The sequence below is a fragment of the Dipodomys spectabilis genome, unplaced genomic scaffold (genome assembly GCF_019054845.1).
Source record: "Dipodomys spectabilis isolate Male_0828 unplaced genomic scaffold, ASM1905484v1 ptg000140l, whole genome shotgun sequence".
Classification (NCBI taxonomy): Eukaryota; Metazoa; Chordata; class Mammalia; order Rodentia; family Heteromyidae; genus Dipodomys; species Dipodomys spectabilis.
In genome coordinates, this window is record NW_024870817.1 from 30,517,874 (window position 1) to 30,536,431 (window position 18,558).

The 18,558-nt window shown below is 37.2% G+C and overlaps 1 protein-coding gene across 1 annotated transcript in view; it reads right to left on the reverse strand.

Annotated features, from left to right (window-relative positions):
• Ankrd31 (ankyrin repeat domain 31) overlaps positions 1 to 18,558 on the reverse strand; it is a 112,199-nt gene that overhangs the window by 4,210 nt on the left and 89,431 nt on the right. The window contains exons 21-23 of the mRNA XM_042690960.1: positions 15,078 to 16,065; positions 12,517 to 12,657; positions 10,191 to 10,290 (exon numbers count right to left, since the gene is read on the reverse strand). Coding sequence (XP_042546894.1) covers positions 10,191 to 10,290; positions 12,517 to 12,657; positions 15,078 to 16,065 — 1,229 coding nt within the window. The remainder of the gene's footprint in view (positions 1 to 10,190; positions 10,291 to 12,516; positions 12,658 to 15,077; positions 16,066 to 18,558) is intronic.

Here is an 18,558-nt window from a genome sequence, read left to right on the forward strand (position 1 = left end):
TCGGTGCACCCAGATATGTTAAACAAATGCTCTCAAACTTACAGAATAAAATAGATCCCAATACGATAATACTAGGAGACTTTAACACGCCACTCTCACCAAAGGACAGGTCTACCAACCAGAGGATTGGCAAAGAAGCTACCGAATTAAGTGAGGCCATACTTCAAGCGGAATTAACTGACATCTACCGAGTATTTCACCCTAAAACAACACAGTACACATTCTTCTCAGCAGCTCATGGAACTTTCTCCAAAATAGACCATATCATAGTTCATGCAAGGAACTTAAGCAAATACAAAGGGATCGACATAATCCCCTGTATCCTATCTGACCACAGTGGAATCAAGCTAGCTCTCAATAACAAAGCATACCACAGAAATTTCTCTAATACATGGAAATTGAACAGCACACTCCTTAACAAGGCCTGGGTAACAGAAGAGATCAGAGAAGAAATAAAGCATTTCCTACAACTCAATGAAAATGAAAACACCTCACAAAGAAACTTGTGGGACACAGCAAAAGCAGTCCTGAGGGGCAAATTTATTGCCCTCAGTGCCCACATCAAGAGAATGGAGACAGACCAAGTAAATAATCTCATGTTGCAACTAAAACAGCTAGAAAAACAAGAAAAAATGGGACCTAAAGCTACTAGACGAAGCCAGATAACCAAATTGAGAGCAGAGATTAACCAATTAGAAAATCAGAAAACCATAACCAAAATAAACCAAACAAAAAGCTGGTTCTTTGAAAAAATAAACAAAATTGATGGCCCGTTGGCAAGATTAATTAAAAAAAGAAGAGAGGAAACCCATATTAATAGGATTAGGGATGCCACGGGAAACATCACAACACGTACCCAAGATATCCAAACAATTCTAACAGACTACTTTCAAAAGCTATACTCTCTAAAGGAAGAAAATCTGGCGGAAATGGATGCATTTTTAGAGAAATACAAGTTACCCAAACTGAGCAAAGAAGAAGTTAACCAATTAAATAAGCCAATATCCTATAATGAGATACAGGAAGCTATCAAAAGTCTTCCAACAAAAAAAAGCCCAGGACCAGATGGATTCACAGCAGAATTCTATAAGACCTTTAAAGAAGAACTAATACCCATACTCCTCAAGCTCTTCAGAGAAACAGAGAAGGAGGGAGCTATCCCAAACTCATTCTACGAAGCCAATATCACACTCATCCCCAAACCAGGCAAAGACCCAACCAAAAAGGAGAATTACAGGCCAATCTCCTTGATGAACACAGATGCAAAGATCCTTAACAAGATTCTAGCTAACAGAATCCAGAAACACATAAAAAAAAATAATACACTATGATCAGGTAGGCTTCATCCCAGAGACACAGGGATGGTTTAACATACGTAAGTCAATAAATGTAATCCAGCATATCAACAGAGCCAAGGTCAAGAATCACATGATTATCGCCACAGATGCAGAAAAGGCCTTTGATAAAATTCAACATTCATTCATGCTAAAAGCTCTGGAGAAAATAGGAATAGAAGGAACATTTCTAAAAACAATAAAAGCCATTTATGACAGACCAATAGCCAATATTATACTTAATGGGGAAAAGCTACAACCAATCCTCCTAAAAACAGGAACAAGGCAAGGATGTCCACTGTCTCCACTCCTCTTCAACATAGTCCTAGAACCCTTAGCCAGGGCAATAAGGCAAGAAAAAGACATTAAAGGGATCCGCATAGGGAAAGAAGAAGTGAAACTATCCCTTTTTGCAGACGACATGATACTATACCTCCACGATCCCAAAAACTCCATCCCCAAACTTTTAGAAATCATAAGTCACTTCGGCAAAATAGCAGGATACAAAATAAACCCACAAAAATCAGTTGCCTTCCTATACACTGATAACGCACAGGAAGAGAGGGAAATAAAGGGAGCAACCCCATTCACAATAACCTCCCAAAAAATAAAATATTTAGGAATTAACCTAACCAAAGATGTAAAAGAACTATTTAATGAGAACTATAAAAAGTTAAAGAAAGAAATTGCAGAAGACACTAGGAAATGGAAAGACCTCCCATGCTCCTGGATAGGCCGACTTAATATAGTAAAGATGGTGATACTTCCAAAATTAATATACAAATTCAATGCAATTCCTATTAAAATCCCAATGACGTACATCACTGAAATACAGAAAACAGTCCAAAAATTTATATGGAACAACAAAAGACCTAGAATAGCCAAAACAATTCTAGGGGATAAAGACAATATGGGAGGGCTATCCATGCCGAACTTCAAACTCTACTACAGAGCTATAATCACAAAGACAGCATGGTACTGGCACAAAAACAGACCCGAAGACCAATGGAACAGAATAGAAGATCCAGATATAAATCCACAGGCCTACAGCCAGCTGATATTCGACAAAGGAGCCAAAGACATACAATGGAAGAAACACAGCCTCTTCAACCGCTGGTGCTGGGAAAACTGGGCAGCCACATGCAGAAAACTAAAAGTGGACCCCAGCCTATCACCATGCACCAACATCAACTCAAAATGGATTAAAGACCTTAACATTAAACCTGAATCTCTGAAACTACTGCAGGACAGAGTAGGAGAGACACTTGAACTAATAGGCACAGGAAGGAACTTCCTGAACAGAGTCCCAGGGTCACAACAAGTTGGAGAGAGACTCGACAAATGGGACTACCTTAAAATAAAAAGCTTCTGCACAGCTAAATCTATCGCAACTAAGCTAGAAAGACAACCAACTAATTGGGAAAAAATATTTACCAGCAATATATCAGACAAGGGGTTAACATCCTGTATATACAGGGAACTCAAGAAACTAATCCCTCCCAAACCTAACAAACCAATTACTAAATGGGCAAGGGAACTAAAGAGGGACTTCTCAAATGAAGAAATAAAAATGGCAAAGAAACACATGAGGAAATGTTCATCATCCCTGGTGGTGAAGGAAATGCAAATAAAGACAACCCTGAGATACCACCTTACCCCAGTCAGAATGTCCCACATCCACAAATCAGCCAACGACAAATGCTGGAGGGGATGTGGAGAAAGAGGAACCCTATTACACTGCTGGTGGGAATGTACACTTATACAACCACTTTGGAAAGCAGTCTGGAGGGTCCTTAGAAAGCTAAAGATTGACCTCCCTTACGACCCAGTCATACCACTTCTAGGCATCTACCCTGAACAACAGGAACCAATATACAAGGACACGTGCACCTCCATGTTTATTGCAGCACTGTTCGCAATAGCTAGGATATGGAAACAACCTAGGTGCCCCACCACAGATGAATGGATCCAAAAATTGTGGTATCTATACACAATGGAATATTATGCAGCCATTAGAAATGACAAAATAATGGCATTTGCAGGGAAATGGATGGAGCTAGAAGGAATCATGTTGAGCGAGGTAAGCCAAGAACGAAGAGACAAACGGTACATGGTCTCCCTCATAAGTGGATGCTAAATCCAAAAGGTTAGTGATACGACAAAACTAACAGGACTTAAGAAACAAAGAACTCCCGCTCATCTGGTTGAACCACTACTAAATATCCTCATGCTGCTGATCACAAATATGGTATATAACATGTGAACACTGTTATATATTACAGACTGTGGTAGACAATTTGCTCCAGGGAAGTTAGAATGAACTTGTGACTTTGAAATTATGTAATCATTTAATCACAATCAAAAAAAAAAAAAAAAAAAAAAAAAGAACCTCGGGGAAGGGAGGGAGGGAGGGGATGGTAGGGGGAAAACAATGGAGGGGGTAACAATGTTCAAGAGGAAGTGTACTCATAACCTCACTCATGTAACTGTGACCCTCTGTATAGTAGCTTTACAATAAAAAAAAAAAAAAAAAAAAAAAAGAAATGCAACTCAAAACAACATTGTGATTCCACCTCACCCCAGTTAGAATGGCTATAATCAAGAAATCTAGTAACAACAGATGCTGGAGAGGATGTGGACAGAAGGGAACCCTACTGCATTGTTGGTGGGAGTGTAAACTTGTTCACTTTGGAAAGTAGTATGGAGGTTCCTCCAAAGACTCCACATAGAGCTCCCCTATAACCCAGCAATCCCTCTTCTGTGCATTTACCCAAATGATCACAAACAAGGCCATACTAAAGCTACCAGCACAACTATGTTTTTTTGAAGCAGTATTCACCATATCTAAGCTATGGAACCAACCCAAATGTTCCTCAGTAGATATGGATCAAGAAAATGTGGTATATATACAATAGAATTCTATGCTTCCATCAAAAAGAACGACTCTGCACCATTTGTTAGGAAATAGGAAGACTTGGATAAAATCATATTAAGTGAAGTAAGCCAGACCCAAAGAAATATAGGTCCCATGGTTTCCTTTATTTGCAATAATTAGTATATATCTAGGATAATCTTGTCAGATGAGTAGAAAAGCTCAAAAGCTATGTACCATATAAGACGATGCAAAGTGAAATGAACCCTAAGATATGGACACAAGAGGGTTTTCTTTGTTGTTGTTTTTACTTTACTATGTGATTTTCTTGTTTCTTTTGTATGTTCTTCCCCTGTGGTATATCCCCTGTCTTCACTGTATTTGATTTTGGTACCCTGAATGTTGTATATACATTTATCTAATTTGGGGAGCAGAAGGGGAATATCCCATTGCAACAATGAGACCCACAAGACATTAAGATGAAAATAAACTTTACAACTTTGGAGGCAGGGAAAGAGTGGGGGAAGTGGGAGAGGGAAGGGACAGCAGGAGAAAAACAAAGGAGGGGGTAATAATGCCTGACAAAAAATGTACTCATTAGCTTACTCATGTAACTATAACCCCTCTGTACAGCATCTTTACAATAAAATAATTTTTTAAAGTATGTGGTTACCTAGAGTAGTACTTCTTCTCTACTCTATATCCTTGCCAACACTGAATATTAACATTTAAAATTTCCTGCTCTGGTGATTAAAACTGCACTATTTTTATTGGTGTCTTACTGATTATTATTTAGCATGAACATCTTTTGTAGCCAATGTCCTTTAAATTCCTAGGAATAGTAAAGTGCTTATTAGAGATTTTTGTCTACATTGATTTGATAATAATCAGAGGATGACATTAATTAGGTCAAGAGTTTAATTGCTGTATGAAACAAAATTCTGCTCTGAACTTTAATTCTTTAATTCATTGGGAACTTTTACTGGAGTGAAAATAAATCTTTTCTCTTTATAACTTATTGCTATGGACATTGGTTATAGTAACAGTGAGTTGACTAATACACTGTTCTGTAACTCAATTCAATCCTAACTACCAAGAGTTAGCATTAGGCCCAATAAATGTAAGGCTCAGTCTCACAAGGTGGCCCAACCCTCAGATACCAGGTCTAAGTATCAGGTATTGGGTTACCACACTTCTGACTTGACTACAAATTAGAGTGTCCACAACAGCTACCTTCCCAAGGAGAATTACTACAATGACTCACAAAACTCAGCAAAATACTTTACTTGCTACTACCAGCTTGTTATAAAGGGTAAAACTTAGAATAACAGAATAGAAGAGACATGTAAAACAAGGAACTTCCATGTCTTCTATAGGCAAACCACCCTCCCAACACCTCTATGTATTCACCAACCTAGAAGCTCCCTAACTCCTGTCATTTAGTGTTTTTATGAAGGGTTTATTACCCATGTATGCTTGAGTAAATCATTGGCCACTAGTGTTAGCTCCTGGAAGACTGAAGGATAGGCTAAAAGTTCTAAGCTTCCAAATCAAGGCTTAGTCTTTTGGTGACCTACCCTCATCCTGAAAGCTATCTATGCATCAGCAAAAAGCTACTTTAGAAAAAAAGATACCCTTATCATTAAAAACATAATGATTTTTTAAACAATTATTTCAATGGTAAAAATATATCCTTTTGAGCTGGATGCCAGTGGCTCATACCTGCAGTCCTAGCTTCTCAGGAGGCTGAGATCAGAGGATTCAAAGCCAGACCAAGCATCAAGAGTGTCATCCTTGACATTCTTATCTCTAACCAGCAAAAAGCCAGAAGTGGAGCTGTGGCTCATGTAGTAGAGCACCAACACTGAGTGAAAAGAGCTGGTCTTTAGATAGCACATGGTCCCTGAGTTCAAGCCCCAGTACCAGCATACATCAGAAAAAAATCCTTTTTACTAATGTTGAAAAAATATTCAATTATTTTGATATAAAAGTCAATGACTTTTTTATAAAAGAGATTCTTAAGGTAAGTATAGTAATGGATCATGGCAATATTTGATATTTAAAAGCAGACTGACAATTTGACATAGATTTACGCTGATATGATCATGTCTGTAATCCTAGCTACTCAGGAGGCTGAGATCTAGGACTGCAGTTCAAAGCCAGTCTGGGTAGGAAACTCTGTGAGACTTCATCTCCAATAAACCACTCAGAAAACTGGAAGTGGCTGTGGCTCAAGTGGTACAGTGCTCACTTTGAGCTGAAGAGCTGAGGAATAGTGCCCAGGCCCAGAGTTCAAGTCCCATGACTGACAAAAAAAAAAAAAAAAGCCAGCTATAGTATAATCAAGAAATAGATCTGTAGCATAACTACTCATAAGTTTAAAATTGTTTAAGCTTTCATTTTTTGAGGGAAAACTAAAATCTAATAGGAGCTTTCTTAAACTGGATTGGGTTTGGACTACTTGGTTTTATATGTAAAGTGTTCAGGTTTTTATGCATTAAGTGGTACAGTCCTAATGTACATAAAGAAATCTAGCAAAAGGGCTGAGACATGGCAAACTCTCAACAAATACTTAGTTTTGTTTTTTTCTTTCCTCCTCTATCAACATCTGTATTCTCAAATTTATAAGTTAGGTTGAAGGAGTATTAATCATAATGCCAAAGTGAAAAAAGGACTAAAATAATGAAAAAGAATCAAGAATTACAAATAAGAGCTGAAATAAACACTCTTATTTTCTTATCAGGAACCCATCTTCCTTGGGGTTTTATTCTTAACCACATAAAACAGAAGCACCTGTGAAAATTTATTCTCTGTTACATACTTTTGCAGAGAAAGGAAACACAGTTAACAGCACTGAAATGAACAACAGATTATTAGTAGGTCACAGATCACTGCATTAAAACCTGGAAAATCATGTTTTTGTTTTTCCTGGGAAAGCATGTTCTGTTTTCAAGTAAATAAATGATGTTAGGTCTCCATGGAATACATAACTAATATGCTATAGTTGTTGGCTATGGAAAAGACTTCACAATATACATAATATATGTTTTGTATATATATATCCACATACATATCTTGGCACTATGGTAACAAAGAACTTAAGTACATAAAATTGGCTTTCCAAAAGACTTGGAAAAAATTATATTAAGTGAAGTAAGACAGGCCCAAAGAAACATAGGTCCCATGGTTTCCCTTATTTGCAATAACTAGTATATGTCTGAGACAAGCAGAAACGGTCAGACAAGTTGATGTTAGGGAAATGAACCCTAAGATACCTATTCAAATGTTTTTTTCTTTCATGCGATTGTTTCTAACATATTTATAAGATTATTTCTTTGTTGCTTCGTATGTCCCTCCCCCACGGTATAACCCCCCCCCCTTCACTGTATTTGATGTTGGTATAATTTGTGGAGGGGAAGGGAAAAAACAAATCGTTTAAATAGGGATAGAGGTAGAAACCCTGCAACAATGAGATGTACAAGTCGTTATGTCGAAAAATGAACTTTACAACTTTGGTGAGGCGGGAGGAGGAGGGTGGAGGATTCGGTAGGGGGACGGGGTGGGGGTGGGGGGAAGAGGATGGGAAGGGGAAACAAAGGAGGAGGCTACAATGCTTGATAAGAAATGTACTCATTATCTTGCCCATGTAATTGTAACCTCTCTGTACAGTATTTTCACAATAAAAAAAAAATAAAATATATTGGCTTTCCAAGTAAAAAAGTAGAACGTGATCCGTCTTAGCAGAATATTTTAAAAATAACTTTGTGAAAGTATGTCTATGTGTTTATCTATAATGATCACAAATTATGTAGAAGTTTGAGAATGTTCTTCTTTTTTGCTTTTTAGTTCATTCTGAAATATTAGTAAGGGTTCTCTTAATAATACAGAAATGACTTGCTTATGTCTAGAATCTCAGGAAAACTACATAGCAGCCTGATAGCTTTCATTGCCTCTGGGAAGAAGGATAGAAATGACTTCAGTGCATATTGTCTGTATCTTTTGAATTTTGGATCATGTACATATGTTATATATTCAAAAATAAAGTTTTTAAATTAGAAAATACTACAGCCAAGTAGACATGAAGCAGAGTCTTGGAAAAACATTGTGAAATTCCAGGGAAAAGGAACCATAAAAAAGTTAAAAAGATTTTGGATATCATAAATGTTTCAGGAATCTCAATGACAAAATTATGTTTCAAAAGTTTGTGTTTTTATATTGAAAACTCTTAATTACAAACATGCACCCTCAGATGTGTTCAACATCACATCTCAACATTAAAGTTCATCAATACATTGACTTACCCATTCAATTGGGTTTTTGTGTGTGTGTGTAAAACTCAGAAGAAGGTTTTTCCGTCATGTCTTATTCAGTGAATAAAGTCTTAAATGTCATACTAAGAATGTTTTTTGTTTTGTTTTGTTTTTTTGTCGGTTATGGTGCTTGAACTCTGGGCCTGAGCGCTGTCCCTCAGCTCTTCAGCTCAAGGCGAGTGCTCTACCACTTGAGCTACAGCGCCACTTCCGGTCTTTTGAGTGTTTACTGGAGATAAGAGTTTCATGGACTTTCCTTCCCAGGGCTGGCTTTGAATGGTGATCCTCAGATCTCAGCCTCCTGAGTCGCTAGGATTACAGGCGCCTGGCTCTAAGAACGTTTAAAGGTATTATCTTCTAGACTCAGGATTTCTTGATATCATCAATCAAAGATGTTATCTGAATAAACTGGATAGTAAAGCTGCTATTTGTTTTATAAAATGTTAATATATACCATCTGTTATACATAATATATATCATATAATCTGATATATATCATCAGGTTATTGGCCTTTATCCCAAGATTTGATTAAGTAGATCTGGACTCAGCATTAGAGATCTAAGGTCATGAATAACTATAAGAACTCTATCCAGTGTCTTAAGGCCTTTAGCTTTCCATGATTATTGCTGACACCTGATCTCCTAGATCATAGTTTCTCAGAAATGAAGAAAAGCACTTTTGAGGATGGCTTAGAAAATTAGGGAGAATGTATTCTACCATGAAGCTTATTTTCTGAGACAAAGCAGGATTCTAAAGAGGTAGGGTGTGTTAGGTATGAAACTAAGATTTTAAAAAGGTAATTTGAATTATAGGACCTTGTTTTAAGGAAAGTAATAATCCCAGGATGCCCAGGGGTAGAAAGTTATTACTAAAAATCCTATTTGCTCTTGCTCTTGATTATCACACTATGACTATTTTCTGTTTGACACCTCCTCTCTACCTATAATTGTTCCCCCAAGTGACAGGAAAAATAAGGACACTGGAATAAAAGTAGGGGCATTATTTAGGAGGAGGTAACATAAAGTCATTTTGTTTTTTTTAATAATTGTGTTCTCAAAATTAAAATCCTTTCAAGGGGGGCTGGCAGAGCGCTTGCCTTGCATGCATGAAGCCCTGGGTTCGATTCCTCAGCACCACATAAGCAAAAAGAAAAAGCCGGATGTGGCATTGTGGCTCAAGTGGTAGAGCGCTAGCCTTGAGCTAAAGAGCTGAGGGACAGTGCCCAGGCCCAGAGTTCAGGCCCCACGACCGGACCCCCCCCCCAAAAAAAAAATCCTTTCAAGGACTGCATCTGAATCTACTATTCATTGGTAGAGATTGTATCTTCCTTAGTTTCTCCGAATAAAAATACTTATTTTATTATCTATTTTTAGAAACAGGTTAAACTAAATGAAGTTTTAGAAAGAAATACTTTTTTATTTTGCATACATTTAAAAAATCACCCAAGGCAATAACAGAAGAGATTCAGAGGATGGAATCATGAGGGATGGTATTATTTCTCAATTTCTCCTAAAATCAACTGTGGTAGGGAAAACAAGAATGTGGAGAAATAGTTAATCGTAACAGCTAATTTTGAATTATACCTTAATGGAAAAAAAGACTAAAGCAATGTTTTGTTTTGTTTTCTAGGTAGGGTATATTCATTCCACAACTAAGAAATGGGCTACACATACCTGAATGACAAGGTTGTTGTTGAAGTAGCACAGTTTGTTCTGAAGGTAAAGGCCCTTCCTCAGAAACATACCTTAAAAGTTCCTTTCCAAGATATGTTATCTACACACAGTTAAAAAGCAGAACTTTAGAAAATCATGCATTTTGTAGGAGGTAAATAGACCAATCTCTTAAAAATTACAATGTTAGCAAAGTACTGACTGATACCAATTGTCATACAACAAGCCCATGGCCAAATCTGGCCCACCCTTCTTCCTTTTTTTCTTTCTTTCTTTCCTTCCTTCCTTCTTTCCTCTTTTTCCTTCTTTCCTTCCTCCCTCCCATTTCCCCTACATTTTCTTTTTTCAAAAAAAATTGAGATATAGTGATATGCAATCATTAACATTGCTGGTTTTTGTGCTACATTATAGTGGAGTTATGACAGGCACAATGCACCTATGAAACCTAAAACATTATTTATTATCTACTCCTTTAAGAAAATATGGTTGGGTTGATCTGTGTTTTATATCATTAATAGTCTCATAGATTCATCTGTTTAACAATCTACTTTTTTTTTAAATGATATTTTTTATTCTCTCAGTATCTTACAACAGATTTTTTGTTTGTCAGTCATGGGGCCTGAACTCTGGGCCTGGGTGCTGTCCCTCAGCTCTTCTACTTGAGCCACAGCACCACTTCCAGCTTTTTCTACTTATGTGGTATTGAGGAATCAAACCCAGGGCCTCATGCATGCAAGGCAAGCACTCTACCACTGAGCCACCTTCCCAGCTCCTCATCTGTTTAACAATCTATAGTCTAGAACCCTCTAATTTGCAACTTAAAAATTATTATAATAAAATTGACTCATAAAAGTAATGGTACTTTTCAAGAAACCAAATGTATCTGATTAGACTACTAACCTTTTAGGTTTCTATATCCATTAAAAATGTGTTATCAGAGATGACAAATACCTGTGCAGGAAAGGGAAGAGCAGAGGCAAACTGGCAAATACATGCCAGAAACCAAGATCTTTGGGTTTTCCATCCTTAGGTCTAAGATAACCTAATAATATACCCCCCAGAAGGTTTGTTCACTATAGGCAAAACATCATATCTCAAACTGAACATCCCTTCCTCTGGGATATCTTCCTATAATCAATAAACTTCAGTAATGATCCTCCTCTATGACAGGAGATCCAATTTCCTAATTCCTATTCCTGTCACTCTTATCCCATTTAAATGATTTAATGTGCCCCATTTTCATCAAACCATAGCTTCTTGAGGCATGGCTTATCTTTATTTATTTTTATTCCTTCAGCACTTCATACTGTGCCTAACATTATAGAATAAAAGATTCTTATGTCCCAATCCTTAAACAAAGTCTTACATTTCAAGTCTCAATTTGTGCATCTGAAAGTACCTCCAGTTTATTAAATTATTAAGATGATGCCTAAAAAGCACTTGGCATACCATCTGGTACATCCTCAGTGATCAATAAATGCTCATTAAATTGTTCACAGTGAGGAATGTATGGAGAGTCTGTAAGGAAAAATCTGATAAAGAAAATGGGACTTGCCTGTCCTGCTCAGGGTGCTAATTCTTCCTTATTTTACTATGGAAGGAAAAGTCACTGAATAATAACCAATAACTAGAAACAATGGATTTTATATCTGTTATGTCCTGACAATGTCCAATGCACATTATACTCATGTAAAGAGCAGGCTAGTATGCACCTTTATCTCATACTTTAAATATGTATTTATCAGTTATTTCTGAATAATGTGAGATAATAAGTAAAATATAGTGGCTTACATATGCCACAAGAGGTAATTCAGACATACAAAACACAGGTTTTTAAAAATGTACTTCTTTTTAAGGAAAAACAGCATATATTTTCTTTGGCAGGGAGAAGCTGGTAATGGGGCTTGAACTTGGGGCCTTTGGCAGGCACTCTATCACTTGAGCCACACTTCTAGCCTTTTATTTTGAGACAGGTCTGGCTTTTGGCATAGCCCACCCTGGACTGTAATCCTTCTATATAAATTTCCTACCAAAGGTAGGAATTCAGGCATGAGCCACCATGCTATTTTTTTCTGTTGAGGGGGATTTTGGTAGCAATAAACATTCTAAGACTAGATAAAGAACAAGGAAGGAAAGGTGCAGTCAGGTGTGTAACTATACTCACAGGAATTTTGGCAAAAGGAGTTGTGGGAGAAAGCAAGTAACATACATGTGAGGATAAAAACTACTTCAGAGATCTGCCAGGTTTCTTAAAAAAGTTGTCTTATCCTAAAAACAATGTGTATTTGCATTTGAGTATGAGTTAAAGATAAATTCAAGACTAACGTACCTTACTCCAAGCATAATACCAGGTCACGTAAATGTCATCTCCCAGAAGATCCTTGAGCCAGGTCACTGGAGTTAAATAAATCTGACCATTTTCTACCTGAAGTTTACCATTCAATAAAACACTAGCTTTGTGGATAGTCTCCTGAAATAAAAAAAATAAAATAAAAATTAAGAAAAAATTTGCTAAAATGTGTGAACTTCTGCTCCTGACCATGATAAAATAGTATAGACAAGATTTACACCTGACATAACCAACAACTGATGAAAGATATATAAAACAATAGTTTACAAGATGCCAAATATCAGGCCACAAATGGCCTCTTTGAAGTGGGAGAACTTACTGTGAAGGGCTCTACATTGCTCCAACTTACTGCCTTGAGAAAATTTCCATATCATGGTACAAGGAAAGAAAATCCATGAAAAGCCTGTGTATTCCTTGAGATAAGTGTTTAAAGACAAAGGAGGTGAGAATTACTAGGACAAAGTACTGAAGAACAGAGAAACAGAAAGAGAGAAAACTTTAGATCTTTGCAAGGTTCTCTTTATTAAAAGGTTTTCCTCTTAATATAAGGAATATAAGGTTGAATATAAAGTTTTTCTTATTCAACTGAGCAGTAGTCTGCATATATGTGTGAGGAAATTGTCCAGGGCTAGACTAAAGAACCACATGAAAGTACTAAAAGTAATTATATCTGGAACTTTCACAGGGCAGGGAACAGGGTTTCTTATTCATAGCAAGACTAGGAAAAAAAAACCCCTCAAATCTGATGGGGCATCAGTAGGGTACATGGAAGAATCATGTCTCAGTACTGGAAATAATGGAAATAGTCCTACATTTGACATTGTTCCAGTTCTGTTTAAACAAAGCTTAAAAATAAGACCCAAAAGGATCAAACTGTTTCCCAGTAATTTAAGTATATTCCATAACAAATTTCCAGTGTATATATGAAAAGAAAAGTACCCAGCATTTTAAAAGGCAAATTTCAGTGTGAGGGAGCAAATAAAACATAACATGGCTCATGCCTGAAATCCTAGCTATTCAGGAGGTTGAGATCTAGAGGATTATGGCTTGAAACCAAGGCAGGCAGAAAAATCCATAAAACGTCATCTGTAAAATAACCAGCAAAAAGTAAGGATGGAGGCATGGCTCAATTAGCAGAGAATCAGCTGAGCAATCAAGCTAAGTAAACATGAGGCCCTGAGTTTAAATCCAAATATCAAGGAAAAAAAGGCCTCAAATTCAAATAACATTAAATGTGAATGAATTCAATAACCTCATCAAAAGGTGGATATTGTTAGAATAGATGAAAAGAAGACAAGCTCCAACTATATAATATATACAGGAAATATTCAGGTAAGTAAATTAGAGGTAAAAAGATGTAATATATATCATATCAACAGCAATCATGTGAGAATTGGAAAATTATACTGGTATAATAAATAATAGACTGGGCTGGGAAGGTGGCTCAGTGGTAGAGCGCTTGTCTTGCATGGGTGAGGCCCTGGGTTCGAGTCCTCAGCACCACATAAGCAAAAAGAAAAAAAGCCAGAAGTGGCACAGTGGCTCAATTGGTAGAGTGCTAGCCTTGAGCTGAAGAGCTGAGGGACAGCACCCAGGCCCAGAGTTCAGGCCCCACGACTGGGCCCCCCCACCCCCCAAAAAAAGAAAATAAATAATAGACTATAAAACAAAACTATTGCTGGATATAAACAGGGACATTTATAATGCTAAGAGGTCAATGAATCAAAAAAGTATAATAATTCTAAACATAGCACTTAAAATACAAAAACTATTTCGGGAGGTAGACATAGGGAAAATTTGAGGCCAACTAAGAAAAATGGATAGTGAACCTCCTTTTCAAATAAAAAAATGTGGGTGTGATGGTGTATACTTGTCATCCCAGCTATATGAGAGGCGCCAAGTAGGAGGGGATCATGCTCCAGACCAGCACGGGCAACAAATACAAGATTACGCCTGAAAACTAACAAAAAGGGCTGAGGGCCTACCCCAAGTCAGAGAGTGTCTGCCTAGCAAGTGAACGGTGCTTAGTTCAAAGCTCAAAGAAAGAAAAAGAAAGGCACAAAAAAGAGGCAAAAATAAATACAAGTCATGAAAGAAACAGACAAAAATCAATAGTTGTGCATTTCCGTACCTTCTATTATTAAGGAAGAATATATCTCCTTAAATAGGCAGAAGGTAGAAGGTAAATAAAGAAAGCCAGGATGTGAATATAAGAAACCAGCTAGTCTTAATAGTCATCAATAAAACAAAACTTCTCATAATGGGTATAGTGGTTCATTTCTGTAATCACAGCATTGAGGAGGTACAGGCAGGAAGTTTGAGTTTATGGTTAGCTTGGACTAGTTGAAAATCCACAGATGTTTACGATTAAAATGTATCTGGGTGATTTTAGAAGTATGATTCCACTTGTTAATAATATAATGGTATGTCTGTCCATTCTGGAAGACTATCCAGATCCTATTTCCCTAAATGCTTAAACTGTGTTACAGCAACATTAACTTATTATAAAACTTGCATGATTTTAAATAATAATAGGATACCTGTGTTTTGAATTCCAGAATGTTATTTCCTGGGTTAATTCTTCCTAGTAATATCAAATCTTTTATCTGCATATTTCTCTTTTTAGGAGCTGTGGTATAGTTTAAAGGCTTTTTCATAGCATGCTGGTTGCCAGACCCAGAAGTAGGAGAGATTTGGGTGTTATTTAAATGTGGAACAGCAGAAGATGGCTTTTTAAGGTATGTTTTCATCTGATGTGCAGCATCAGTGCCTAGGGCAGCAACCCTTTGCTGTGCCAGGGACTCTGATACCCCTCCAGATAGTTGGTGGGGAGCTGTTTTCCTGTTTCTTCTTTCTGGATCACATTGGGAAGTGTCATAGTTACTGTCAACAGCTGAGGGACAGACATCATTTTGAGAAAGTATGCTTGTGTACTCTGAAATACTTAATGTGCCATATTTTATGGTCGGAGTATACAATCCATGGTCTTTGGCTGTAGCTTCTGTAAGATCATTTTCTTTTTGTGAATATTCTGCTTGAGCAATAAAAGCAACAGTTTGGGATGGTAATTCAATCTTATCAGTGCCATCCAAATGTCTGGATTTTGGTAAGTCATCTAACATAGAATTATTGACAATTCGTTTAGAATTCATCTCAGTTCCAGAAAATTCTTCTCTTACTACCTCTGGGTTTAGACAAGTGTTAGCATTTTGGCTATCATTCCAAGTTTTCAGGGACAATGATGTTTCTTGCATGCTTCTACAGGCAAGGTTGACAGCAGAAAGTGAATCAGATTGGAGATGCACTGAATTTTCCAGACTGGTAAGCTTTTTGTTGTCCTTTTTACCAGAGATGTCCGAACCAGATGGCAATGTCCTTAAAGAAAAGGATGTCACATTCTTACAGCTTTGAATTTTCTGTCTTATTATTTTCTGCCTTTTTGCTGCAAGCAAAAGGCTCTTTTGTCTTGTGGCCAAGTTAGCTAGTTGTTCTCTCAGGGCTCCATGCTTAAATGATTCTATAGATACTCTATAGAATGAAAAATAAACAAAACAAGGGAAAATATAAATACAATAGGAAATTTTCTATAGCAGTCATTTACAAATTAAAGATACTCTGGCCAGGTGCCAGTAGTTTACACCTGTAATCCTAGTTACTCAAGAGCCTGAGACTTGAGAATTGTGATTCCAAGCCAGCCCAGGCAGGAAAGTCTGTGAGACTGTTATCTCCAATTAACTACCAAAAAAGGTGAAAGTGGCACTGTATCTCAAGTGAGAGTGCTTGGCTTGAGCAAAAGAGCTTAAGTTCAAGCCGCAGGACCAGCAGCCCTCTCTCCACCCAAAGAGATTCTGCCTCAATTTAAATCAGCTTGAAGTATACAAACGTCTACTTTTTAAATGTATTTCCTTTGATAAAAAGGTTACTATTATTCCAAATAAGAGTTTGCCCTTTTTAAAAATGATGTGATAATGTGCTTATTCAGGTTTATGTTCATTTCATTGTTTCTCTGATGTGCATGAACCCTAAAAATGAAACAAAACTTTGTACTCTAGATACCTGCTAGTCTAGATACCTGCTAGTCTTTGGTTGAAAACTGGTGGTTAAAGAGGAACATAAATCTTTTTTATTTTTTGTGGTACTGAGGCTTGAACGCAGTGCCTTATGCTTGCGAAGTCGGCACTGTACCACTTAAACCACACTCTACCCCTTTCTGCACTGGTTGTTTTGTGGTAGAGTCTTACTTTTTGCCTGAGCTTGTACTTAGATGGAAATCTGCCTATTTTTAGGCTTTCTAATATAGCTGGGATGACAGATATTGTGATCCTCCTAGTTTCAGCCTCCCATGTAGCTAGAAAAACACATATACACCAATTTACCCAGCTATGGGCTGAGAAGGGGTTTCACATATATTAGTTGAGGTGGCCTCAGGCTTTAATTTTCACCTCAGTCTCCCAAGAAGCTAGGTGAGCCACAGCACCCAGATCAAGATCATCCTTTTTTAAAAAGACCACTATTAAAAAATTGTCTTCAAGCCGGCACCAGTGGCTCATGCCTATAATCCTAGCTATTCAGTAGGCTGAGATCTGAGGATCATGGTTCAAAGCCAACCTGGGCAGGAAAGTCTGTGAGACTCTTATCTCCAATAAACCACTAGGAAAAAATGCAAATGGTGCTGTGGCTCAAGTAGTACAGTGCTCGCCTTGAGTTGAAGAGCACAAGGACAGTGTCCAAGTCCAGCGTTCAAGCCCCATGACTGACAAAAAAAATTATCTTCTAGTAGTTGTACAAAGGAGTTGCCATTCAACAAAGCAATTTATGAATACAATGTGCCTTGAATAATAAGACCACTGATTTTTAAGCAGAGTTGTCTTACCTGCTTAAATTGGAATGACATAATAGGAAGTAAAACTTAGGAGTAAGTTCTACCTAGGTTCCCTTAATAATACAAGCACTAGATTGTTTTTATAAATAATCATACCTCAACTAGACCTGGGAAATGTTAGTCCATTAAGTAATTACTTATGATCTTACTTTGAATCTGAACCTTAGGTAATTACTTTAATTGTACTTTGAATCTGTTCCTAGATACTTTCAAGTTGAGGGGAACTAACCAGACAAGAATCATCCTGTGCATTTTCTCCAAGCCAAATTTCTCAGATTCTTGATGACTAAAGAAGAAGAAATGATCTTCAAGATATTAAATACTTTGATTCCACAAGTTCCCAAACTATTTCAGCTCCAGGATCCATATATATTCTTAGAAATTATTGAGAAACTGAGAGGACTTTTATTTATATATAGATTATAGCTGTCATTTGTAATTTACTGATTTATAAATTAAACCTAAGAAAGTTGCCAGGTGCCAGTGGCTCTTGCCTGTAATTCTAGCTACTCAAAAGGCTGAGATCTAAGAACTGTGGTTCAAAGCCAACCTGGAGAAAAGTCCCCATGAGCCTCTTATCTTCAATTAACCACAGAGAGACTGGAAGTGTGGCTCAAAGTGGTAAAGTGTTTAAGCAAAAGATCTCAGGACAATGCCCAGGCCCTAAATTCAAGCCCCACAACTAACACAACAACAAAAAAGCTAAGAAAATTATAGAGTTATTTTGGTGGTAAAGATGTCTGAATTCAAGGCTTTGCAAAGCAGTCGCCTGTTCTATCTACCATCTGAGACAAGCTCCTGGCCCACCTTTTTGCTTTTATTATCTTTCAAATAGGGTCTCACATAAGACCCAGGTTAGCCTGGATTATGATCCTATTTATGATTCCCATATAGCTGGGATAACAAGCATGTGCCACCATGCTCAGCTTTTTTGGCTGAGATAGGGTCTTTTGCCCAGGCTGGCCTCTAATCATGATCCTTCTGATTTCAACTGAATAGCTAGGATTACAGGTGTGAGTTACTGCACCCAACCTAAGAGTTTTAAAACACAAGTATACATAAGTAAATCAGGTGATATCTGAAAAATTCTACTATGTACTTATTATTATAAAATAATTTCAACTTCAAAGACCCCAAGA